The sequence below is a fragment of the Anopheles darlingi genome, chromosome 2, assembly GCF_943734745.1.
Source record: "Anopheles darlingi chromosome 2, idAnoDarlMG_H_01, whole genome shotgun sequence".
NCBI lineage: Eukaryota > Metazoa > Arthropoda > Insecta > Diptera > Culicidae > Anopheles > Anopheles darlingi.
The window spans coordinates 6,282,576-6,302,500 of record NC_064874.1 but is presented as its reverse complement, the minus strand read 5'-3'; the positions used below and the strand labels follow the sequence as shown (position 1 = coordinate 6,302,500).

The 19,925-nt window shown below is 47.3% G+C and overlaps 1 protein-coding gene across 1 annotated transcript; it reads left to right on the top strand.

The window, feature by feature from the left end:
• Window positions 1-9,155: 9,155 nt before the first annotated feature.
• On the top strand, window positions 9,156-19,830 carry LOC125951956 (uncharacterized). The gene is made up of 7 exons (XM_049681112.1): window positions 9,156-9,520; window positions 15,662-15,955; window positions 16,025-16,138; window positions 16,223-17,390; window positions 17,472-17,824; window positions 17,898-18,027; window positions 18,107-19,830. Exons 2-7 carry the CDS (start codon window positions 15,788-15,790, stop codon window positions 18,466-18,468), a joined length of 2,295 nt encoding a protein of 764 aa, XP_049537069.1. The 5' UTR covers window positions 9,156-9,520; window positions 15,662-15,787; the 3' UTR covers window positions 18,469-19,830.
• Window positions 19,831-19,925: the final 95 nt, after the last annotated feature.

Here is a 19,925-nt window from a genome sequence, read left to right as displayed (position 1 = left end):
GCGAGCGCGACTCCCCGAGTAGCGTCACGCATAACATGTTTGCCTGTCGACCGGATGGGTAAGGTGAGAGGTGGTGGAGACTTGCTCCAGGGAACACCATGAGTCCCATAGACACAGAAGAGATAGAACAATAATCGGAGCTAGAGCAGCAGCGTGTAGTCAAGTCCGACGGGAACCCCCAGCATTGGATGTAGCAACCGACATAACAATATATGCTCGTAGCAACTGAAAAACCCGCTCTTGCTGGTCCTCTCGGTTTGTTGTAGAAAGAGACCTCTATTACTGTCCGTTCGTTCGTTCGTTCATTCGTTCGTTGGGCTGCTTGTTGTTAGTTGGTTTCTTAGGGAAAATCAATTAGGCGTCTCGTCGCATCGTTGCCATGGGCAACGTACCTACACCAAGCCGGTATAGAGTAGCACGCATACAGCGGATATTCGATCTTGACAACGAAGAGCGAATCGGTTTGGGGTTGTGCCAATAGATGACCCTTTTGAGGTGGTTCTGGTCTGGTGAAATTAGTAATATCATTATACAATAGGATTTTTGGGTTTTGGGAAATGGATACGGCATATGCGAGTGTTGCTGTGTCACCGATCACTGGTCGGTTAATTTGCCTGATGAAGCGGATCTGGCGTTCTTTGGCGCTGCAATTAGCTTGTTAATGGAATTTTGTACATCCAGAGGTGCAAGATTTTAGATGAATTTCGGATGAGCATTCCGCCAAGAAAAGAATCCGTACGTCTCCCATTCATTTCGAATCATTATATTCTAATCGGGGTTTGCGGCTAGCCACAGACACCTCGGAGATCAACTGTCGAAGTAGCACCTGAATTGTAAAACCTCTAATATGTCGGCTGGTGGCAACAGAAGCCAAAGGACAGGTAGATAAGCTTCCTACCTAACAGGAAATATTTTTAATTACCTTCGTCAACCGGTCAGCACATAACAACAATTATGCTCGTGTGTTATATTATGTAAAGTAAATGATTTGTTCAACAATAGCAAAACAATGCGTGTTACCGACTCTCTACACGAGCGCGAGAAAGCTGAAAATGAGATGAGAATGAAAAAGGCGAGAATGTCAAATCCCATACATTTGTGACAGCCTACTTGTATCTTTACATTTCCATTTGTATGGGATTTGACATTCTCAACCTTTTCACTCTCATCTCATTTTCAGCTTTCTCGCGCCCGTGTAGATGAAGTGTTACGGTTACCTGTCAACACCTATACCGCTCTTGTCTCGCACTTTAGTCTAGAAAATTAATAAATCCAAATCGATATTTACCGCAGGCTAACGAACCATAATAAAAAATTGATGGATGATTAATGGGTGGCTCCCTGTTTTCGGTACGCATAGATGCTATGCTTTGGAGATTGGTTTAGCTATTGACGGGGAGAGATGCCATTTACGCAGGTTTGCAAATTGAAAAAAATATTTTGACTTGGTAGATTGTATCTGCTTTTAATAAAATATATCTCTGGACACTTTCAGAACAACGTAGAACTAAATATATAATTATATAGGTTCGTTCAACAATCGCAAGCAATTAACTCTGGCATCATTCTACGAATGAGTGCAATGTGTTCAACGCAAAGATGGACGTACGCACGAACAGAGCGGACGGAATTGGCTATCTTTCCTGCTTATCTGTTGGATTGCCAGCCATCCATTCTGCTCTTCGCTGGCTCACGGCCAGAAAGCCGTCCAGCTTCGGGATAATCCCCTTTCCCTGCCCTCCCCTCGCCAGGATCTGGCCGTCAGCACTACAATGTCAAGTTCGCGCGCTGATGGACCTGCTCTGCACTTCCATCCATGCGATGCGGTTACGGGCAGATCGCGCGCTCACCGGTTCAGCAAACCATGTCTTTGGGGGGCAAGTTCAAGGCAGACAGTGACGGTAGCTCGCTCGCTGGCATGGTCTCAGCGTCTCTACCCCCCCATTTTTCTCCACAACCCAACCGCATGATCCTCGCAGACACTCGTTGCCGGTGCTGGAGATCAACGGAGACCGAGGTTTTTGTGGTCTTTTAATAGCTGCCCATGACTTTCGCTGCGACCGCCTGCCAGAGAATTCTCGGACGGCAATGTATGATCGACGGCAGAACCGGTTTCGCGCGTTTGTCCGGCGACCGTGCGTAGCGTAGCCTCGGGTCTTCGGCATCGGTTTTTCTCAATACTTCTGTTTTCATCGTTCGTCACACCCTATTCTAGTGGGGAAAGGGCAGGAGGGGCGGATGGCGTCTATCACCGAATGTATGGGCACGTTACAGTTCGGTTCGGGGCGGTTTAAGATGAAATCTGAAGAACGGAAAACCCAATGTCAACCGGTCTTAGATTAACCGGTGCTGGGTGATGAGTAACGCAGCGGCACATTTCAATACCCGGTTTTTGGGGGGTGATTGGACGTGTTTACGTGTTAGCAATGTGTTCCACTTCCGTTTTGGGGGTTTTTCTTAACAACCGTTGTTTGTTTGTTTGTTTGTTTGTTTGTTGCTGCAAATAATTATCGTTTTGATTGAGCTGAATGAGTGGACAATTTTGATTTTTTGTGTGGATTATTCATATTATGCGCTCGTTTATACTTGACATTCACTTACCTTTGGCAAACTGTTTATTTAATTGTTGAACTCGTTTACTTTTATACGTACTCATTTATATAATTGACAATCGTTTATTAGTTTGCGCTTTACATTTCTTTTTTCAAATATATTGATCCTTCTAATTACTTCAATGCATTAATTTCACCATATTTTTCCTGTAATTCACTATGGTGTACTGATGAAAAACACTTACTTTCGAATGCGGTATTGAATTGACTTTCATTTTGTGGTTAGACTAACAGATGTTTATGATGCACTAAAGCAATAAAACCGTCTTGCGAATGTTTTGTTTTATGTTGATCGTTTATTAAAATGTAATAAACCCCATTTAATTGTTACAGGGAATAAGTACTCCGCGCGAAAATATGCACCTTCTAAAACCATCTGGCTTCTTTATTATTTCAACAACCGCGCGCATTCGGTGTGTTTTCGTTGGTGTTCTCTCGCACAATTCTCACAATCTACGCCAGCGCTAGCCAGTAGCGTATGAGTTACGAACTGCACTTGCTACACCTGTCGCCAGAGATTCTCACCAAAGTCCGTTGGTCCGTTTGGTCGTCCAAAAGTGATTGGCTGCGGTAACTACAGCCTTGGTCCCAAAGCGTCAGGCAAGCGTAAATTAATAGTCCACCTGGTGCACCACCGTCGACCATCGCGTCCATTGCCAGCGCCACCAGCGTCAGCTATTTTGCATGTGCAACCGCCTCCATCATCTCCTCCCGGCTGTCCACCTCGTTTGTCACAAGGTATTCCTTCTTTTTAACACTGCACCGAATGTGATCGTAAATGAAGAAAATAAAAACTCAATGCGGAGCACATAATTCCAAATGCACTCCCTGTCGGTGGTCCACTTCCCTCGGCGTTGCAGGCGACCGAGATCAACGAGCGAGAGCGAGAGTGATGAGGGTGGGTACGACATGGCTCAGCAACAAATCGTCCAATCGGGTTTTATATCGCTCAGCACGGCTCGCAAAACGATTTGCTTGCCGCCTGGCTACCTAATCAAGGGCGTTGGGTGGCGTGAGCACTTGGGCGCGTTTAGACTTTTGAACGATCCGGTCTAATGCATGTTGTTCCTTTGCCCGTGTGCCGGTGTGTGAGTGTGCGCGTTCCTTGAGTTGCGGGCGCAGCCGGACAATGTCGTGGAACGGCGGTGACCTTTTGCTCTACTGCAACTTGCTGCACTCGCGGCACGTCACGGGAACCTTCGACCGGTGCGACAATCGGGAATAATGTCGGCTTTGCAAACGATAGGAAAGGAGTGGCTGTTTCCACGAGGCTGCAGTCGAAGGATTTGGTTTTAAGCCGCGATCACGATCGTAGTAGTGGTTGGCGATGCACGCACCAGTCGGCACCGGCAAGTCACGAGCCAGCAGGTGATCGAGAACTTGGGTTGGGGTTAGCGATTTAGTGATTGTGTCTGGCGTAGGCCTAGAATGTAGGACGTATCAGTACTGCTGTTGGCGAGCGATAAAGCATTGAGGAAGTAAGGTTATGAGTTCGACCCGAAGGGTGCAGCTTGTGCAGGAAGCGACGCGTAGTCCAGTCCGCGAACCCGCCTTAATCACGTTCTCAGCGAAGGACTATGTTGATGGATCAAGGGAAGTGAAAGGGTGTATAGTTTCTCACAACAAAATTTGTAATTTAATGTGCAAATTGGGATAGTCTCCCTTTTGATTTTGCCGGTATTATTTCCTATTGTGAAGTTCAATCGTTTGCGTACGTAGTAGACATCAACGATCAACGTCCCGTTTAGGTATGCTTGTTGAATGATTTATACATGCGCATATTAGATGCTATTAAAGCGTGACAGAATCGTGGGTTGTCCACCAAACCGGACACTGGGTGGCAGTCATGAGACCGGCATCGGTACAACCGCAATCCGATGGAATTATAATATCGCAACAGCCTTAGCACGCCACATCTGGTCACTAGTATCGGTAAACCGGGAGTCCTCAACTAGCACCTGGATACAAGATCGCGTCTTTTCCCCTCGTTTCTGCATACCTTGGGATGGATTTAGTCCAGGAGTGCTCTCATAACCCCGCTGCTGTTAGTAGTCGATGACAGCTAGTCGGTATGGGTAGCTTGGATTAAAGTGATTGTTCAGATTAGAACAGCATCCATCGATCGACTGGCTAAGTCGTGAGATGCTTCTAGTGCAGCTCATTTGGAAATCGATGGATTATGTAATGATTTTGTTAGAGATCATCGCGGCTCGGCGTTACATCACAAAAATGCCTCATCACCGTCATCGGTGTACGTTAGACGTAACCGTGATTGTTGCTATTTTTTAACGTCTATTTTTTAATTATTCTAGACGTATTTTTTAATTATTCTAGACGTCTATTTTTTGCTATTTTTTAATTATTCTAGACGTCTAGAAGATAGAACAAATGAGAGTGTCTGATCAAGTCCTGTCTCGATCAAAGACTTCCCCAAAATAATATCACAAGCACCCTACCATCCATAAGACGTCAATGTTGGTTCGGCAATAGAGACGTAACAGGTTAATGGATATTGTTGTCTGACCGAGCAAAACATTCAATTTAAAAGGTTCCTTCCAAAAACACAGAATCTTGACCAGACCAATAAGCCTCCGTAAAGCGTATCATTCACGATCTGCCGAGCGATTCGGAACTGATCGCAATTCGTTCCGTAGACCCCTGATTCAACTGTACGGTGACTACTGTTTCGGTCAGTGAAGCCGGTCACAGGTTATTCGCTTCGCACGTTTGCCCACGCATTATTTACGTCAATATCCGCTTCCTCCGGTTGGAACAGCTTATACCGATAGTCGTGAAACCCAATGCGATCCATCACAGACGGCTCGGAACGACGGGCTTTGTGGGACAACGGGTTCCCCACACAAAAAGGTTTCAAAATGCCTGTTGCGTTGAAGGATTTTCCGAAGATCCAGCGGACAAATTCAAGCGAAGGAAGGGATGCTTTTTCTGTAGAAAAAGGCCCTCAAGTCACTATCTTCTTATAAAGGTAGGGGCATATTTTTCGACAGCTCTCTTGCTTTGATGAGCTTGGGTCGATCTCGGCGAGAGGCTATGATTAACTTTTCGACGATAAAGGACGAAAGCGGCCCTTGGTTTGCATGATTTAGCCTGTATTCTTAACGTGGGCTCAAACGACTCAACAACGAAAATGGGGATAATGTGTGTGTGTGGGTCTTGTCATGATGATAATGAGACAGCACAAAATTAGTAGCACCGAACACCCATCATGCAAACCGGTTCTGCGACCAAGCCCACCTCCAACCTGCGATGGGCATGTGTTCCGCGATTCCGCGCGTAACTCCTCGTCGCCGTGGTTGCGGTTTGCCTTTATGTTCCGGTGAGGAATGTTGAAATGGGGCGTTGTATTAGCCGGTGCGCTAGGAATCTGTGGTGGTTTGAACACGAAAGAGCAAAGTAATAAAGCGGCACTAATACACTGCGCTTCAACTGTCCAGCGTAAAAAGGTTTCAGTTCGTTGCCTCACTTTTGCTTTTGTTGCTGGAGCGGGTGGGTGGTGATGGAGGGGCTGCTTTAGGATTATAAATGGAATTACAACCAGAACATGTGCCGCTTGATTTCGACTCCCACAGAAAGAATAAGCGATTGCTTATTGGTGTCTATCGAATTTAAAAAATCGACATAATTTGGAGGCCGCTTGAGGCCATCGATTGACCGATTTTTCAGTTGCAGACAGGTCATGAGCACAAAACAGTCGATCCATCGTATAGGAAGTTAACCATTTAAAAAAAAAAGTGAAGTTGGTGAAGCATTTCCGGTTCGTTGGAAACCGTGGGGCATAAATTTTGCCAGTAAGTTACTTCTGGATCGGCTTTTCTGTGTTCGCTGCTTTGATGCGCGGCCTTCCTACGCCAAAAACAGACACGCACGGCCCAAGGACGACGAAAATCGGTGACATCGAGTGGCATTACGATTTTCCACTTCATCAACCGTACCAGTGAGTCTTCAGCACTGCCAATGGACGGCCGCTTTGAGCAGCTCAAAACTTTGATCGCAAAAACAAACAAAAAATCGATATCAATTTGCCTGTGGATTTTATAATGGCCACCATCGGCTTCCTCCACTTGCCAGGGGGTGGCTTCTGTTTGACAGCTCGACATGCCGCGCGTGATTTCTTTCCTTCGTCGGTTTGTCGTTTACGTTGGGGGCATCGCGGGCGCATAACAGTCGCTTTGTAATTTCGCGCGATTTGAATGATGCAGATAATAACTTACAGGCTTTTTCTCCTTCCCCTGCCGCGGACTGGGCCGATAAGAAGTCACTGGTAGTGGCAGAGCGGTTGTTGTAGCGCGTGCTGATCGAGATTAAGGGCAGCATATCAATCGAATTAATGTTCGGGTGGTTCGGGCCCCCCGGTCCCACCAATCGGATTTCAAATTTGACAGGGCTTCGTGGGAATTATGGAAATGGTTTCTTCAATCGATTAGCTATAAACGATCCGCTTTGGGTGTGAGAATGTTAAGAGAGTGGGAGGTGGTTCGAGGTGACGAAGTTAATTCGAAGACTCCATCCTCGTTGTGAGTATGCGGACAAGGAGAAGGGTGCACGGATTTGAAAACAATGATCGGAACGGAGCCAGCGGTCCGGCTTTTGCTTTCGTGAGATTTAAATTACTTCAGTAAATTAACGCACTGCCGCTTTGGTCGATATGCCGAGCTGAAGCATGATGATAATCACTTTGAAGAGCTTTGTACATGATAGCCGGATTTGGTTGGCTGAGACTGGATTTGGAGGTTATGCGTCTGCCCCACCAACAGCTGATCGTTTAATGACGTCAGTAGTGTTCAGAGAAGCAGTACCGGCTATCAATCATGTTATCATGAAGGAGGTGTGTGTGATGGGTTTTGATTGATGTACATATCACTGCGTTGGTTTATTTAATAAACGGTTGGACATGGAACGAATTTTATCCGTGGCGGCATCTGTTGCGTGTTGCTTTGAGAAATGTGTTTCATTACTAGAAGTATTGTTTATTATGCAGATTTGCAATTTTTTTTATTTAATGTATATTCCATATGAAAAATCTCATTAGGAAAATTTAGGAGTTTTCTTTTATAATTCCGAAATATATGAAGTAGACTGAATCCAATATTCTACTATTCCATGCTTTCTAGACATTGCTTGTTGGATTTATTGGACTCTTTGATTTGAAAGAACAGTTTTTGTAACTGATTTGAAATCCGTAGTCTACCAGATAATAATAATTCAAATCGGTTTTATCGTCCAAACGGTGTACTAACACACTTACCCTTGTTTCAAACGCATCATGTCCAGTGCGCATGTCCTTCGAAGTGTCAAATTTCCCTGGACTGGTATCATTGGCGCTACAAAGCTCTATATCACTACCAATACCAATGGCCTCCCTAGTGTGAGTGTATGAAGTCGAGCACTGTTGATGGTAACAGAATATTGGTACGAGAAGGATATAAGCATCCTCTCGCCCGATTGTAGTAGTGCAGGGTCCGATTCCTACGTTCGTAGTAAACTCGTACTGTCCTCAGTAGTGACAGTTTATGTAGAACCACAGCATCGACGGTACGGACCAGTATTGTAGTATCCTTTGGCTGAACAGCCAGCAATTGCAAGTGCAGCTTGGATCGGGAATAGAAGGAATACGGTGCAGGGTTCGGGACTACGCGACGTGCTTCATTGCGCGTTGAATGTACGCGCGACGCACCTGGCAGCAGGATAGTTCAGTTGACGAGTATAGTGCAGTGTACGACTCCTTCTACTAGTGCTTGGGAATTGGATCCGCATTTTTGTATCTGTGCATGGCCAAGGATATACCAAGCGTGAACCAGGATAACGAGAGAAACATAAATGTGATCCTTTGTTTCGCTGGCTGCATTGTGCTGCATACAAAGCTCTTTACCTCCCCTACGCGTGGTTGGCGACAGTGACGAGGTTGGAAGTGAGTCTGTTTTCCACAGTTCTATTTTTTTCTCATCTCCCTATTGGCCATACCATAAAGTGGAAATGTTTGTGTGAGTGTGGCTACCGCATACTAATAAAAACAGAGAGCAAGAGAGAAAGCTATGTGCAAAGGACACTCGAATAATGAATATACTGTTCCGCTCGCATAGAACCATATCATGTACCGCATAAGAAGAAGCAGAAAAAGAAAAAACACCAAAAAAACAAAGCGAACCATCGCCGCGTGAAGACTGCACAATATGCGGCAACAATTTACGCTTCGTCTCTCATCACTTGTTCCAGGCGACCAGCGAGCGCAAGTAATCCGATTGTGAACCGCAATTTCTCCGATACTGCAATACGATTGAAGGTGAACGGTTCCCTACCTCCGGTGGGGTACGGTAGGCTAGCACTAGGGACGCAAGAGACGTCAGGTGTGCGCCTCAGCATCGGGAGCAGCAGCAGCAGTATTACACACGGCGTTGTTTGGCCTGGGATGTAGTACACATCCAGGCAGCATCATAGATGAGTGTCCTTGGCGATGTCGCCAGCAGAACATTGCTGTGTGCGCTTGTTCGATGGCAGGTTGACAAGCAAACGGGTACACGGCACGCCAGCCTCCATCTGAAGCACACAGTGAGCGTCAGGGTTCGATTGGTGTGCTTTAATATCCTTAACGTCATCCAACTCCAATTCAATTTCATTTTCCTGCGAAATTTAATGAATTTGTTCAATTTTGCAGCTACCTCGTTAAGTGTTGCGAAGCTAGAACGATAAGAACAACAGCGCTCCGCGGCGCAATCAAACTGTACTGCAAAAGTGTGGAAATTTATGTCGTGAAACTTGTGGTGTATAGTAGTGGTCAGCAGCTTAAGTGATTAAAAATTCATCGGACGATACTCGTTCTTGACAGCGTTTTGCGTCCTTTTCTGTAAAACTCTGGATGCCATTGTCGTTCTGGGTGGGAAGGAACGAAGGTAGGTACGGGTTGGCGTGATTTATTTCGAAATCCTTTGCCACGTGAATGATTCACGTGGCACAGGATCCCTACGATCCTCTTCCCGCCGATTCCGTAGCTCCTCCATGATTGGTAGTGCTTAGGGCGTATGATACTGGCGGCCGTGTCGTGTGGCTGCAGACTAAACAACGTGACGGTGGGCGAATGGAAGCGTGCAGACCGGATCCTGGTCAATGCGCTGCACACGAACGCGGTTTGGATTATTCATAGCAAAGAAGATGAGACGAGGACCGTCCGCTGGAGATGGAATAGGATGAGTGCCTTACTGTTGGGTTCAGGTTCAAAGAACAGCGGTTCAAAATTGAAACTAATGATAGCGCAGGTCTACTTGAAGCATCATCGGAAGGGAGGTATCCAAATTGCCTTGCTTCACATTCCATGGCACTTCCTCCGCTCTTCGTGCGTTAATTCCGCCTTCGCTGTACATTTTTTTCATTTTGCGTATCACCCGATTCATACGTCTGAAAGGGGGCGTAAGGATGGTGTGGACCAGATGGGAGAGATAATGCTGTGCCAGCGAGCCATCGCCACTGTATCATTACGTTTGATTGTCGTACTTACCGCTCGAGATTGGACCAACTTGTTTGGTGTTGATACGGCGTTCGGGGTTTATGGCGTTGAAGGGGAAACGCTCTTGATAGACGCCTCTTTCGACATATATGACAATATGCGTCTTATTCTGATGCCTTAATGGGTTCACTAGAATAAAATAAAGAAAAAAGTATGACCTGTGATCCACCGATTTACTTGTGTAAAATTTTCAAGCCATCGCCACTGATTAGTTGCACGTGGCAACAGGCATCTCGGGATTCCCAATAACCGTTAATACTGCCATTCACCGAAGACCTGTAGCTTACAGACCATTCGAAGGAAAAGCTCGATTCCTCAATTAAAAAGGAAAATTCATCTACTGGGAAAGGCGGAATGTTAACCAACCTGCGATGTGTGGGCTGTCGTTCGAATTAATCCCTGAATACGGTGGAAAAGTGGCGGAAAAGAAGGTAAACGTTCGCTGGCTCGTTAGCTAATGGCTCCAGAAGTAGGAGTCGTTAAACTACCGCCGCCTGACGTCGGTTACCGTTACTGGATGCTTATTCAGAAATGCTCTTCGAAAAAAAACATTGTGGGAAAAGAATCAAAGCAACCGAGGCTAACTTTCGGGCATCCTTGCACAGAGAACCAATACATTTGTTTCATCGCTATAGTAAACTGATTGAAGAATGATAATTATGCGAACGGAACGGGAATGTCCAAGAACATGCATTTTAGGGAAACATTGTTGAAACGGCTATAACCTTAACGCCGAGAAAAGACTCATGATTGATTTCAGGCGAAAATACTTGAAGAAACGATGTTCCATTACATATTTTTCTCCCAAGCTACAATCACTGAACAATGGATGCTATCAGTTCAAATTTCAATTGAGTAACGAGAAACTTCCACAATGTAATGTTTTGTTTAAATATGGCAACGAAATTAACCTTTTGTTATTTTAATTATCCGATAACAATATTTGTAATGCCATTAAGATCCCTAACGTGTTGTATATCCCCGAATCACGAATCTCCATTTTCTTCTTGCTACATAACAAATGAAGGCGCTTTTAAGGACCCACGTTCTGGGATAGGTATTAAAGTTCTTCCTGATTGCACGGTACTTGATCATCGCTCAACTTTGCACTTCTAATTGGAGGTGACAACGGCCTCCGCTCATCCCCTCTTCAAGATGTATTATATACTTGCTCGTCTACGTCTTCAAAGAAGTTTCTTACATTCCAGCCAGACTGGATAAAGGTGAAACTTGGCCAGGAATTTGCTAAGCGTGGCAGATACCGTGTAGATAGCAGATGCCCGTGCTAATTAGATGAGAAACTTTTCGACAATTAAGTAGCAGGCTAGCATCATCCAACGAGCTCCAATCGTTGGCACGATTTCGAGACGAGAGTAAAGACTGTTGATCAATGGTTTGTCGTAAGTTAAAGTGCTCCTTCTGCAATACCTGTAACGCACGTGACGGTTAAGGGTTTTGAATTTGCTCTAAGTTGGGGGCGTCCTGAGCCATGAGCTGCCGTGGGATGAAAGACCGACTGTTTACAAATCTGGTTCAATATTACGAACTACGTACGGTTCAATTACCTTCACCGAATCGCTGCTCATGCGGGCTAGCTATTTAGATATCGAAAAGATGCTCATACTCGGCCGAGCTGGCTCGAGTCAAGATGGTTGATTGTGTCGCGAGAAAATTTGTGGAAAATGTTAGCCAAACCTTTGGCCGTATTTGATTGGTTTTACCAAGAGCCTTACGGTTCCATTGAAAACCCCCAATGGAGACCATTTTTGCGAGAAAGCCTCGCGCGTGGCAATTCATTTTTTTCCGGGTGTGTTCATGTGGCATCCTGCAGTTTGAGTTGAATGTTTGAAGTACGATATCTTGCGCATCCTAACAGCAATTCGCTTACGTGGTTCGTGTGAATCGTATCACTAGCTTCGCGTACTCAAAGTACCATAATTTATCATTCAACCTTCAACTACTTTAAGGGATTACACTGTCGGTGTACTGAGATGAATTCAAACAACCGATAATTACGTTGCAACACTCTCTGTGTTGGTTGTGGTTTGGTGTCAATCCCACGCCAGCTTCATGTGCTGTCATATCTCATATCGCAGTCATCCCGTGCGGTCGCTCCTGCGTCCTATAGCTTCGCTATAGCGCCCCAGATGAATCCGAACGGATTCGCGGATTCACAAATCGCGGATCAAATTGTGTCAATTTGCTCGTTGTCGGGTTGCTGGCAGGAATCGGGGTACAGCGTTCGGCGAAGTAACTCCCGGGCAACACACCACTGTACCGGGGCATCAGCATCAGCGATTGTTGGTATTTCGTTGCCGATTTTCCCTGGCATTCGCATTGGCAAAGGCCCTTCCAGGCGTGAATGACAATGTTGCGGTGTTAGCGGTAAAGCTGATCTACCCCGGACCGCGCCGTCGATAGTGCTGTTGACGAGCGCTGCGGATTGCGTGGATGGTTTGGCGAATTTGCCATCGAACGATCCATGACCGGTGACCCGTGCTGGTGTGCTACGATGATTCGGTGTCAACGCTACCGAGCAGCAATCGACGAGTGGTAAGCGAACGGTTGAGCATCGCTATCTAACTCCTCCATATGAATGCCATTAGCGAGGCATGGCATTCGACGAAACCATGGCACCGCGACCGCGTGTGTGTATCTGTGTGTGTTTGTTCGTTTCGTACAAGGATTACCGTCAACCGGATATGCTCCATACGCCGGCAATCATGCGTTGCGCGAGCGACGGCACATGCTTCAATGGGCGCCTCCATCGATCCACCAGGCGTCTCCATCGTCAATCTGGATCAGGACAAAAGCACACAACACACACACATATGAACGAAGGTGACAAACGTGGACAATCTTTTTCCAGGAATGATACCGAGTAGATGGTTCCAGGTTCTACTACCATCGTTCGTCCCACTTCGTGTCAACAGATTTTAATTTGCAAATAAATTACCTCCACACCGGATCCGGAAGCCGTGATCAGCCGTTGGCACCGCCGACTGGCTGTGTGATTGGTGTCTGGAGCTGTCATAAAAGCTGGAATAAACTGGCGCTCCCTTACCGGCACCGTACTGACCGTGGTAAAGCCAGGCCAATTTACAATATTTTCGCCCAGTGCCGGGCTGATGATAAAGTGCGCTGCAGTGCACGTGCTCTCTCGTCGGTAGGTGTTGGTGGTGGTGCACGTCAACGCCGGGCCAGTTATTGTGTGTGACGCTGACGGTCCGACGGTCGTTCGGTACGGATCATATTTTACAGTCAGAGCAACCAAATGGGAAGCCATTTGCGATGCGATGAATGTCTAATACCGGCAAGGCCCGTTGCCTTCACTTAACCGCTAGACCGAGCGCACAGTGGCCCTTTGTTACGCTAAGCCATTCTGCATGTGTCAGTGGAAGCGTGGGCCGTGATCTCTGGTGTCTCTTGCTGGTATGCGAGCTGGTACATGGTCGATTGTCGACTTAACGTTTCATTTCACACCCTCGTACGTTTGATTAATGTGGACCGAAGGCGCTCGAAGAGGGAAAATTTTGCGGGGGTGGCTAGCTTTCAAAACCCACGCAGAATTAAAGCATGAACAATCGAGAGAAAATACGGTGGAAATCCCTAAGAACAACATAACCCCACGGTGCCAGTCGGCCCAAAACCCAGTCGACGGGATACACAGGATGTTGTGTGAAGTGATTGAAAAACTTTGGACAACCGGAAGTAGCAACCATTCTGGCTGCGCTGCTACGAGCAGCGCTCGAATGGCAGATTGAAAGTTGAAACTTTCGTCCTTCCACGTCCGACCGTGCAGTGGTTGGGATGGTTGGTCAGGGGTTTCAGCAACCTCTGTGCCACTGAGCACAGTTTTGTCAAGTTTTCGTGAAACACAAAGTTATGCAGTTCTGTGAAGCTGGTACAATCGCTGCACCACTGGCATCAGTGATGTTTTTCTACGAATGCTGCCTTGCAGGTACTAGGGCATTGTAAGAACGGCAATCGTTGAAGCTTCCTACGGGTGGAAGCCTTTCGCGCGTTCCACGTAGAGAACAGCACTCTTTGTCTGTCTCATGGCAACGCTTATGAACGACACATCCGGTGCACACGTATCACCCGGAAATACAAATGAGTGGTGGTAGTTGAGCTTGTCAGCACACCGGTGCTGGCATCCGATGGTCCTTGTTGTACCCATGTGCAACGTTGCGCGTATGTAGAGAGTGTGCACTTCCTGGAGTAATTGTTGTGCTTCGCAAAGCAGTTCTATTGTGTCCGAGCAACATGTTTATAACGGTTTCCGGCAACTTCCAAGAAATCAGGTTAGTGGACCAGCAACGGGCATTGGGTTGCACCCATTTTTTCCGTGTGAGACGCTTGGTTAATGTATCTGATAACGGAGTGCTGTTGGTGCGTGGCTTCGAGAAGGCACTACTGTGATACTACCAACCGTCACCGAGCCGGGGGCTATTTCCGGGAAAAGCCATAACTCAATCATACAGCACTTCGGTGGTATCAGTACGGGCGGTGTGGTACTGGTGCCTTTGATGCGTTATTTGGAAGCAGCACCATACTAGCTTCCATCCAGCTATCATCGTTCGTAGGCGATTGAATGTAAATTGGCGATGAAAATGGAAGCATCGATGCAGTATTTGCAAAATGTGAAGAATGGGATACCATTACCTGCCCATTGAATGCATAAAATAAAGCTATTTCTAGTATCCTTGGTACTACTTCGTATCCTTGGTACTTCTGAGACGGCAACAGTCTACCAACGAGCGGTATTTATCGGTAGAAGAAGAGGAATTTCCCATATCTTTAGCGCTTGGGTGCAGTCGTTCTCTAGCATTAGTGTCCTCACTGTCAATCCATCTCAATTTGGCGACAGTCATTGGATTGGGTCGTTCACTGGCATTCTCTTAATGTCTCCAACGTATAGAATGGAGATGTTCGTACAAATCGGATAAGTATAGGTTGGGCTTGGTCCTTCTTCATTTACAGGCCCTCTCGTACGATCCGAAAAAGCCTTCTGAGAATTCCCCAAGAACGCTACTCGTTACGGAGCTGCTTTCTCGATGGGATAGGATTGTTCAATATCTTTGTCTCAATAGAGTGTCTCATATTACTTTTGGTGCAAGCTGTCAGACCTTGAAGGATAAAATTAATTTCAATAAGTATCTACCTACCAACTCCTGTACCAGTCATCTGCATTCCAGTAGATAATAAGCTTAATGTCTTTCTCCATTGGAAACTTTAGCTCCCAATTCTGTTAGATTTCAATCATAAGATGTAAAACGTGTCCTAGTATTAATATTCTTATATTTCAGGAATGTGTGAATTTGTTGCGTTAACAGAATAGAGAGCACATATTTTTATCATTTATCATGTTTTTTCCGGGCAGTACTTGCCCTTATTCGATCTTTGCTATGTTACAAACACGTAACGCATAACACCGTATGACAAATCGAATATATGCGAATATTACATTGATTTCTACATCTTTTAATTAAGCTAAAAAAAATGATGAAAATGATTTTCTTATTACCAGGAACGATGAACGCCAGGACTGTGGCCAGCGCAGCAGCATTATAACCGTTTGCCGACACGACGCTCTCTGTGCGGCAATCCGGCCTTTTCCTGGTTTTCCAACGTACAACGCGGTTAGTGAAGCGAAATGGGCAGTTTACCAAACTTAAGTGATCTTTCTTCGGAAAAGCTCGAAAGAAGGCTCGAGGAGCGGGAGCGCATTCTCGCCCGTGAACGTATAATCGAGCGGGACTTTGGCCGGGAGAAGGACTCCGTTCGAACGCTTGAGCGTCCTATGCTGGTGCACAAGCAGCAGGTACTTACTACCAGGGATTCCTAGCGATACAACTAATGCAGTAACCGCCAACTGGGTTTTTTGTTACAGATTGCTGCCGCAAAGAACTTCTTCCAACAGAAATGTCCTCCGGGAGCACGCAAAGTGATGCGAACGCGCAGTTCTGGCCAAGCGCATCACATCTGGGACGATCCCATCATAGACGTAAGTAGACCGTCGTCATCGATCATGCAGTGCTCTTCCTGCACTAATGGGTATCCATCCTCTTTCACTCTCTCTCTCTTGCAGCAATATCTGACAAACTACTCGCCAGCCTCGAACCGTAGCCATCGGATCTCCCTCGGACCGACCCTGGCACCGGCATATCAGTTTCAGTCCTCGTCGCTCGGCAATCGACGCCGGGATTCGGTGAACAGCTCGATCGGTGCTACCTCGGTGCGAAAGCTGCTAACGGTCCAGAACCGTAGCTATGGCTGCCGGCACAAGGTTCCGACGCACGTTCGTTCGAAGGTGACGAAGAACTTCATCCTGGTGACGGTAGCGCATGGGCTCATGTGTGGCGCATTGGTACCGCTGGTCGTACTGCAAGGTTCGAACTCGACCTGGTTCCAGCAGGAATCGTGGCTTGCGGCCGGTCCGGACGTTGGCTCGGGCTTGCTTGCCCTTTGCTTTGCGATAACGGCGGCCATGTGTCTGGCGACGACACGCTTAGTGCAACGCTTCGGTTACTCGATCGTCCTGACGGCTAGCTACGGTGTGTTGTGTCTGTTTCTGGCCGCCCATATCTACCCGGTTCTGCTCTCCCTTGTACCGGGCTATCTGTTGCTAGGACTACTCCTTGGCCCTACGGTGATCTGCAAGCAAGCGTTGCTGGTATCGATGGCTGGGAAGCTGAGTTGCTCACAGCCGGAATGTGGCGGCACCAGTACGGCCGGTATCGGTGCGGACAGTTACGACGATCATCGGTTGTTGTGTAGCCGAGAGGAGCAGGTCCGACGGCTTGGCCGGTGGTTTCGGGCGGCCGGTGACTTCGGTATTATTGTCGGTACGATCGTAGCTGCATTCGTTCTGACCTGTGCTTCTGGTTCGAACCGTATCGGATGTTACTATGTGTCCCGGGCATCATCAGACGCAGCGGGTGTTCCGTCCAGTGGGGCAGTCCCGTTTGGGGCTGTCAATGGAACCCTTCATCCTAACACCTCAGTGACCTCAGCAGTGAACCCCGGACGACCGACGGTACTCGGTCCAAACTTGCCACCGGAACGGGATATTCTAATGTCTCTGCCGGATGATGATACGGAGGCACCGCCTACGGTGTCAGTTACGGTTGCACCAGTACCATCACCGAAGCCTACCAATCCATCGCCCGCAGTACCCAAGACAGTCACTCCATCGATGCCGACGTTGCGCGAAACGATGTACTATCTGTACAACATACGGCTACCGGAACCGGCCGGTACGGAGGGAGGCACAGCAGCAGCACAGGCATCAAGTACCTCAAGCAGTGCCGCCGGAGAAACACCATACGGTGGTGAAGGTGCTATCCAGTATTTGGATCGCTTTCCGTACAGCATGTACGAGATGAATGATAATGGCGAACGGATCTGTGGTTCGCACCTGTGCCCGGTCTGGGACCGGAACATACCGGTCAATGGATCAACGGTGGAAAGCGATGCCAAATCGCGTGGCTACACAGGTGCGGTTCAATTGATGGGCGTTTATCTGGTGTTTGGTGTGCTGGCCTTCCTGGTAACTGCCTTTACCGCGGACTATGAATTCAATGTGAAGTTCGACTCGATCCGGCGTATGTCCGACACGCTGCTGTTCGCTGGGCCGCTGGCGTACTTTGTCGGTACCGAACAGGCTTATATGATGGCGGACTTTATGAAGGTTGGTTAGACCGTGACATTCTGCGTGAGTGGTAGCTTAAGCATGTTTGCTGTGTTGTTCTTCGTCATTTTAGGCCTTTGTGGCGTGTGAGCTGGGACCGAACAGTGTCGCCGGGGTGATGATCGGAATGGGTGTGATGCAGCTGATTGCCGCCTGTACTCTTAGTATGTTGCTGCGGCACACCAAGCGCGTCATCGTGATAGGTAATCGTCGCAGCTCGCTGCCCGTGGACCTCCGTCCGGTAATAAGTCTGTGTCTCTTTGTGTCTCTTGTCCTATCTAGTGGCCGGATTCATGTTCCATGCCTGCCTGCTGCTGGTATTGCTGCGCTGGAAACCGTCGCGCGATGATAGCGCCGTGCTGTATGTTATACCGGCTGCCTGGGGCGTCTGCAATGCCGTCTGGGAGACGCTACTGTTTGCGCTGGCCACCAGAACGCATCCGAACCGGTTCGCCGAGATAATGTCACCGCTGCAGGCGTTACGCTTTCTCGGTCTGGCCATCACCTTCGCCGGTCACGGTGTGCTGTGTGAGTCACCGAAGATCATCATTCTCGCCATCCTGCTGGTGACGGCGGTCATACCGTACACGATGCTCGAGCTCAAGCTCGAGAGCCAGCGGCGTGCGATCAAGCTGAGCTTGTGACGATTGTGTGCGCACGATTACTAATGTCTGGTGAAGCAGAAACACTACTGAATGCTCACTCTCTCTGGTGCGGGTAGTGTCTTCTCCAGCATACGAGTATTCGTCCCGTCTCGCGGGTGAAACGAATCCTGGTCGAATCTTCCTGGACGCTCTCCAGGATCATTGTGCCGAATTCTCAAGTTAACACAGAGGGTTGATAGTCGTCGTCGCTGGCGGAACAACGAGAGCCTTGAAAGCACACAATCAATCGAAAATGGAAGAAGGATCACACAGACCGCGTTCCTGATTCTCGCCGAACGGAAGCTAGTCGAATTGCTTAAGCTGCATTTTGAATGAAGCGGGAGGAGCAGGAAGATCTTGTTCAAAGGTTCCCTTCGTAGTGTCTTTCAACAACCAGTTCAACGTCGAATGACTCTACCAGTGGCTCAACTGTAAAACTTTGCTCCTTAAACTCCTTATCTTTCCATTTCGATTACAATCACGTTCGTGGAGACGGTCCTTAAAAGGGGGTCGGTGGTAAACCGTAAAGGATGCGCCCCCTTCTTCTGGTTAGTGGTTTTCTCAATTTTCTATCTTTATTCGAATGGCACCCAATGGTGCACTGTTACTGTCTACCTAGCCTAACTAGAATCAATCACATGGGACGGTATCGATAGACCCTGGGGTCGATCCTCGGTTGCTTATCCTAGTACAGTGCACCCTGCTAGTGCTTTCTGGTAGACTAGGTAATACGCCGGCACTCATTACAGATAAGTAGAACAAACAAGGTAGATGGTCACGCGTAGTTAAAATTGAATTGCAAGTCACAAACATATTCGCATTTAGGAATTGCCAAACACACGTATCAGCCAAGAGGAACGAGCGAAAGGATTTGTTTTTCGGTGATCCACTACGGGACGGACCCAGTAAATAAGCAAAGTCGTTAAGCCAGACAAGCCAACAAGGATTCAAGCTTTAGATCGCGATGTGTATCGATGTGCCAAACAAGAAAGGTAGTAAGCGAGAGACAAAGAGAGATTAGTAGTGGAAACCCACATAGACGTTCCATGGCGGTTGAGAAGGGTAGTACCAAAAATGTGGCGAGACTCGCGTAGAACACATTTCTGGAATGGTTAACAGTGAGTGCCAAGGATTGTTTCATGTGCATGAGTGTGTGTATGTGTTGAATGGAAAGAAGAAAAAAAAAACAAAAAATGAACGTCAAACAATAGGACTTTGCTAAGACGAGAACGATCTTCGCTTCATTCGCAACTCGGATTAGTAGAAGCTTCATCAGCCAGAGTTTTAAGTGCAGGGCAAAAAAAAATGAATGGTGTAGATTAAGAACAATAGAGAGGGGTGAGGCATAGTTGCGGGCGATGTAACCGTTTCTAGATGCCACTACCGCGAGCTTCATGTGTTCCTCGTAGCGAGTGATAGAGACCTTTTTGATAGGTCTTTCCCTAATTTTTTTCCTG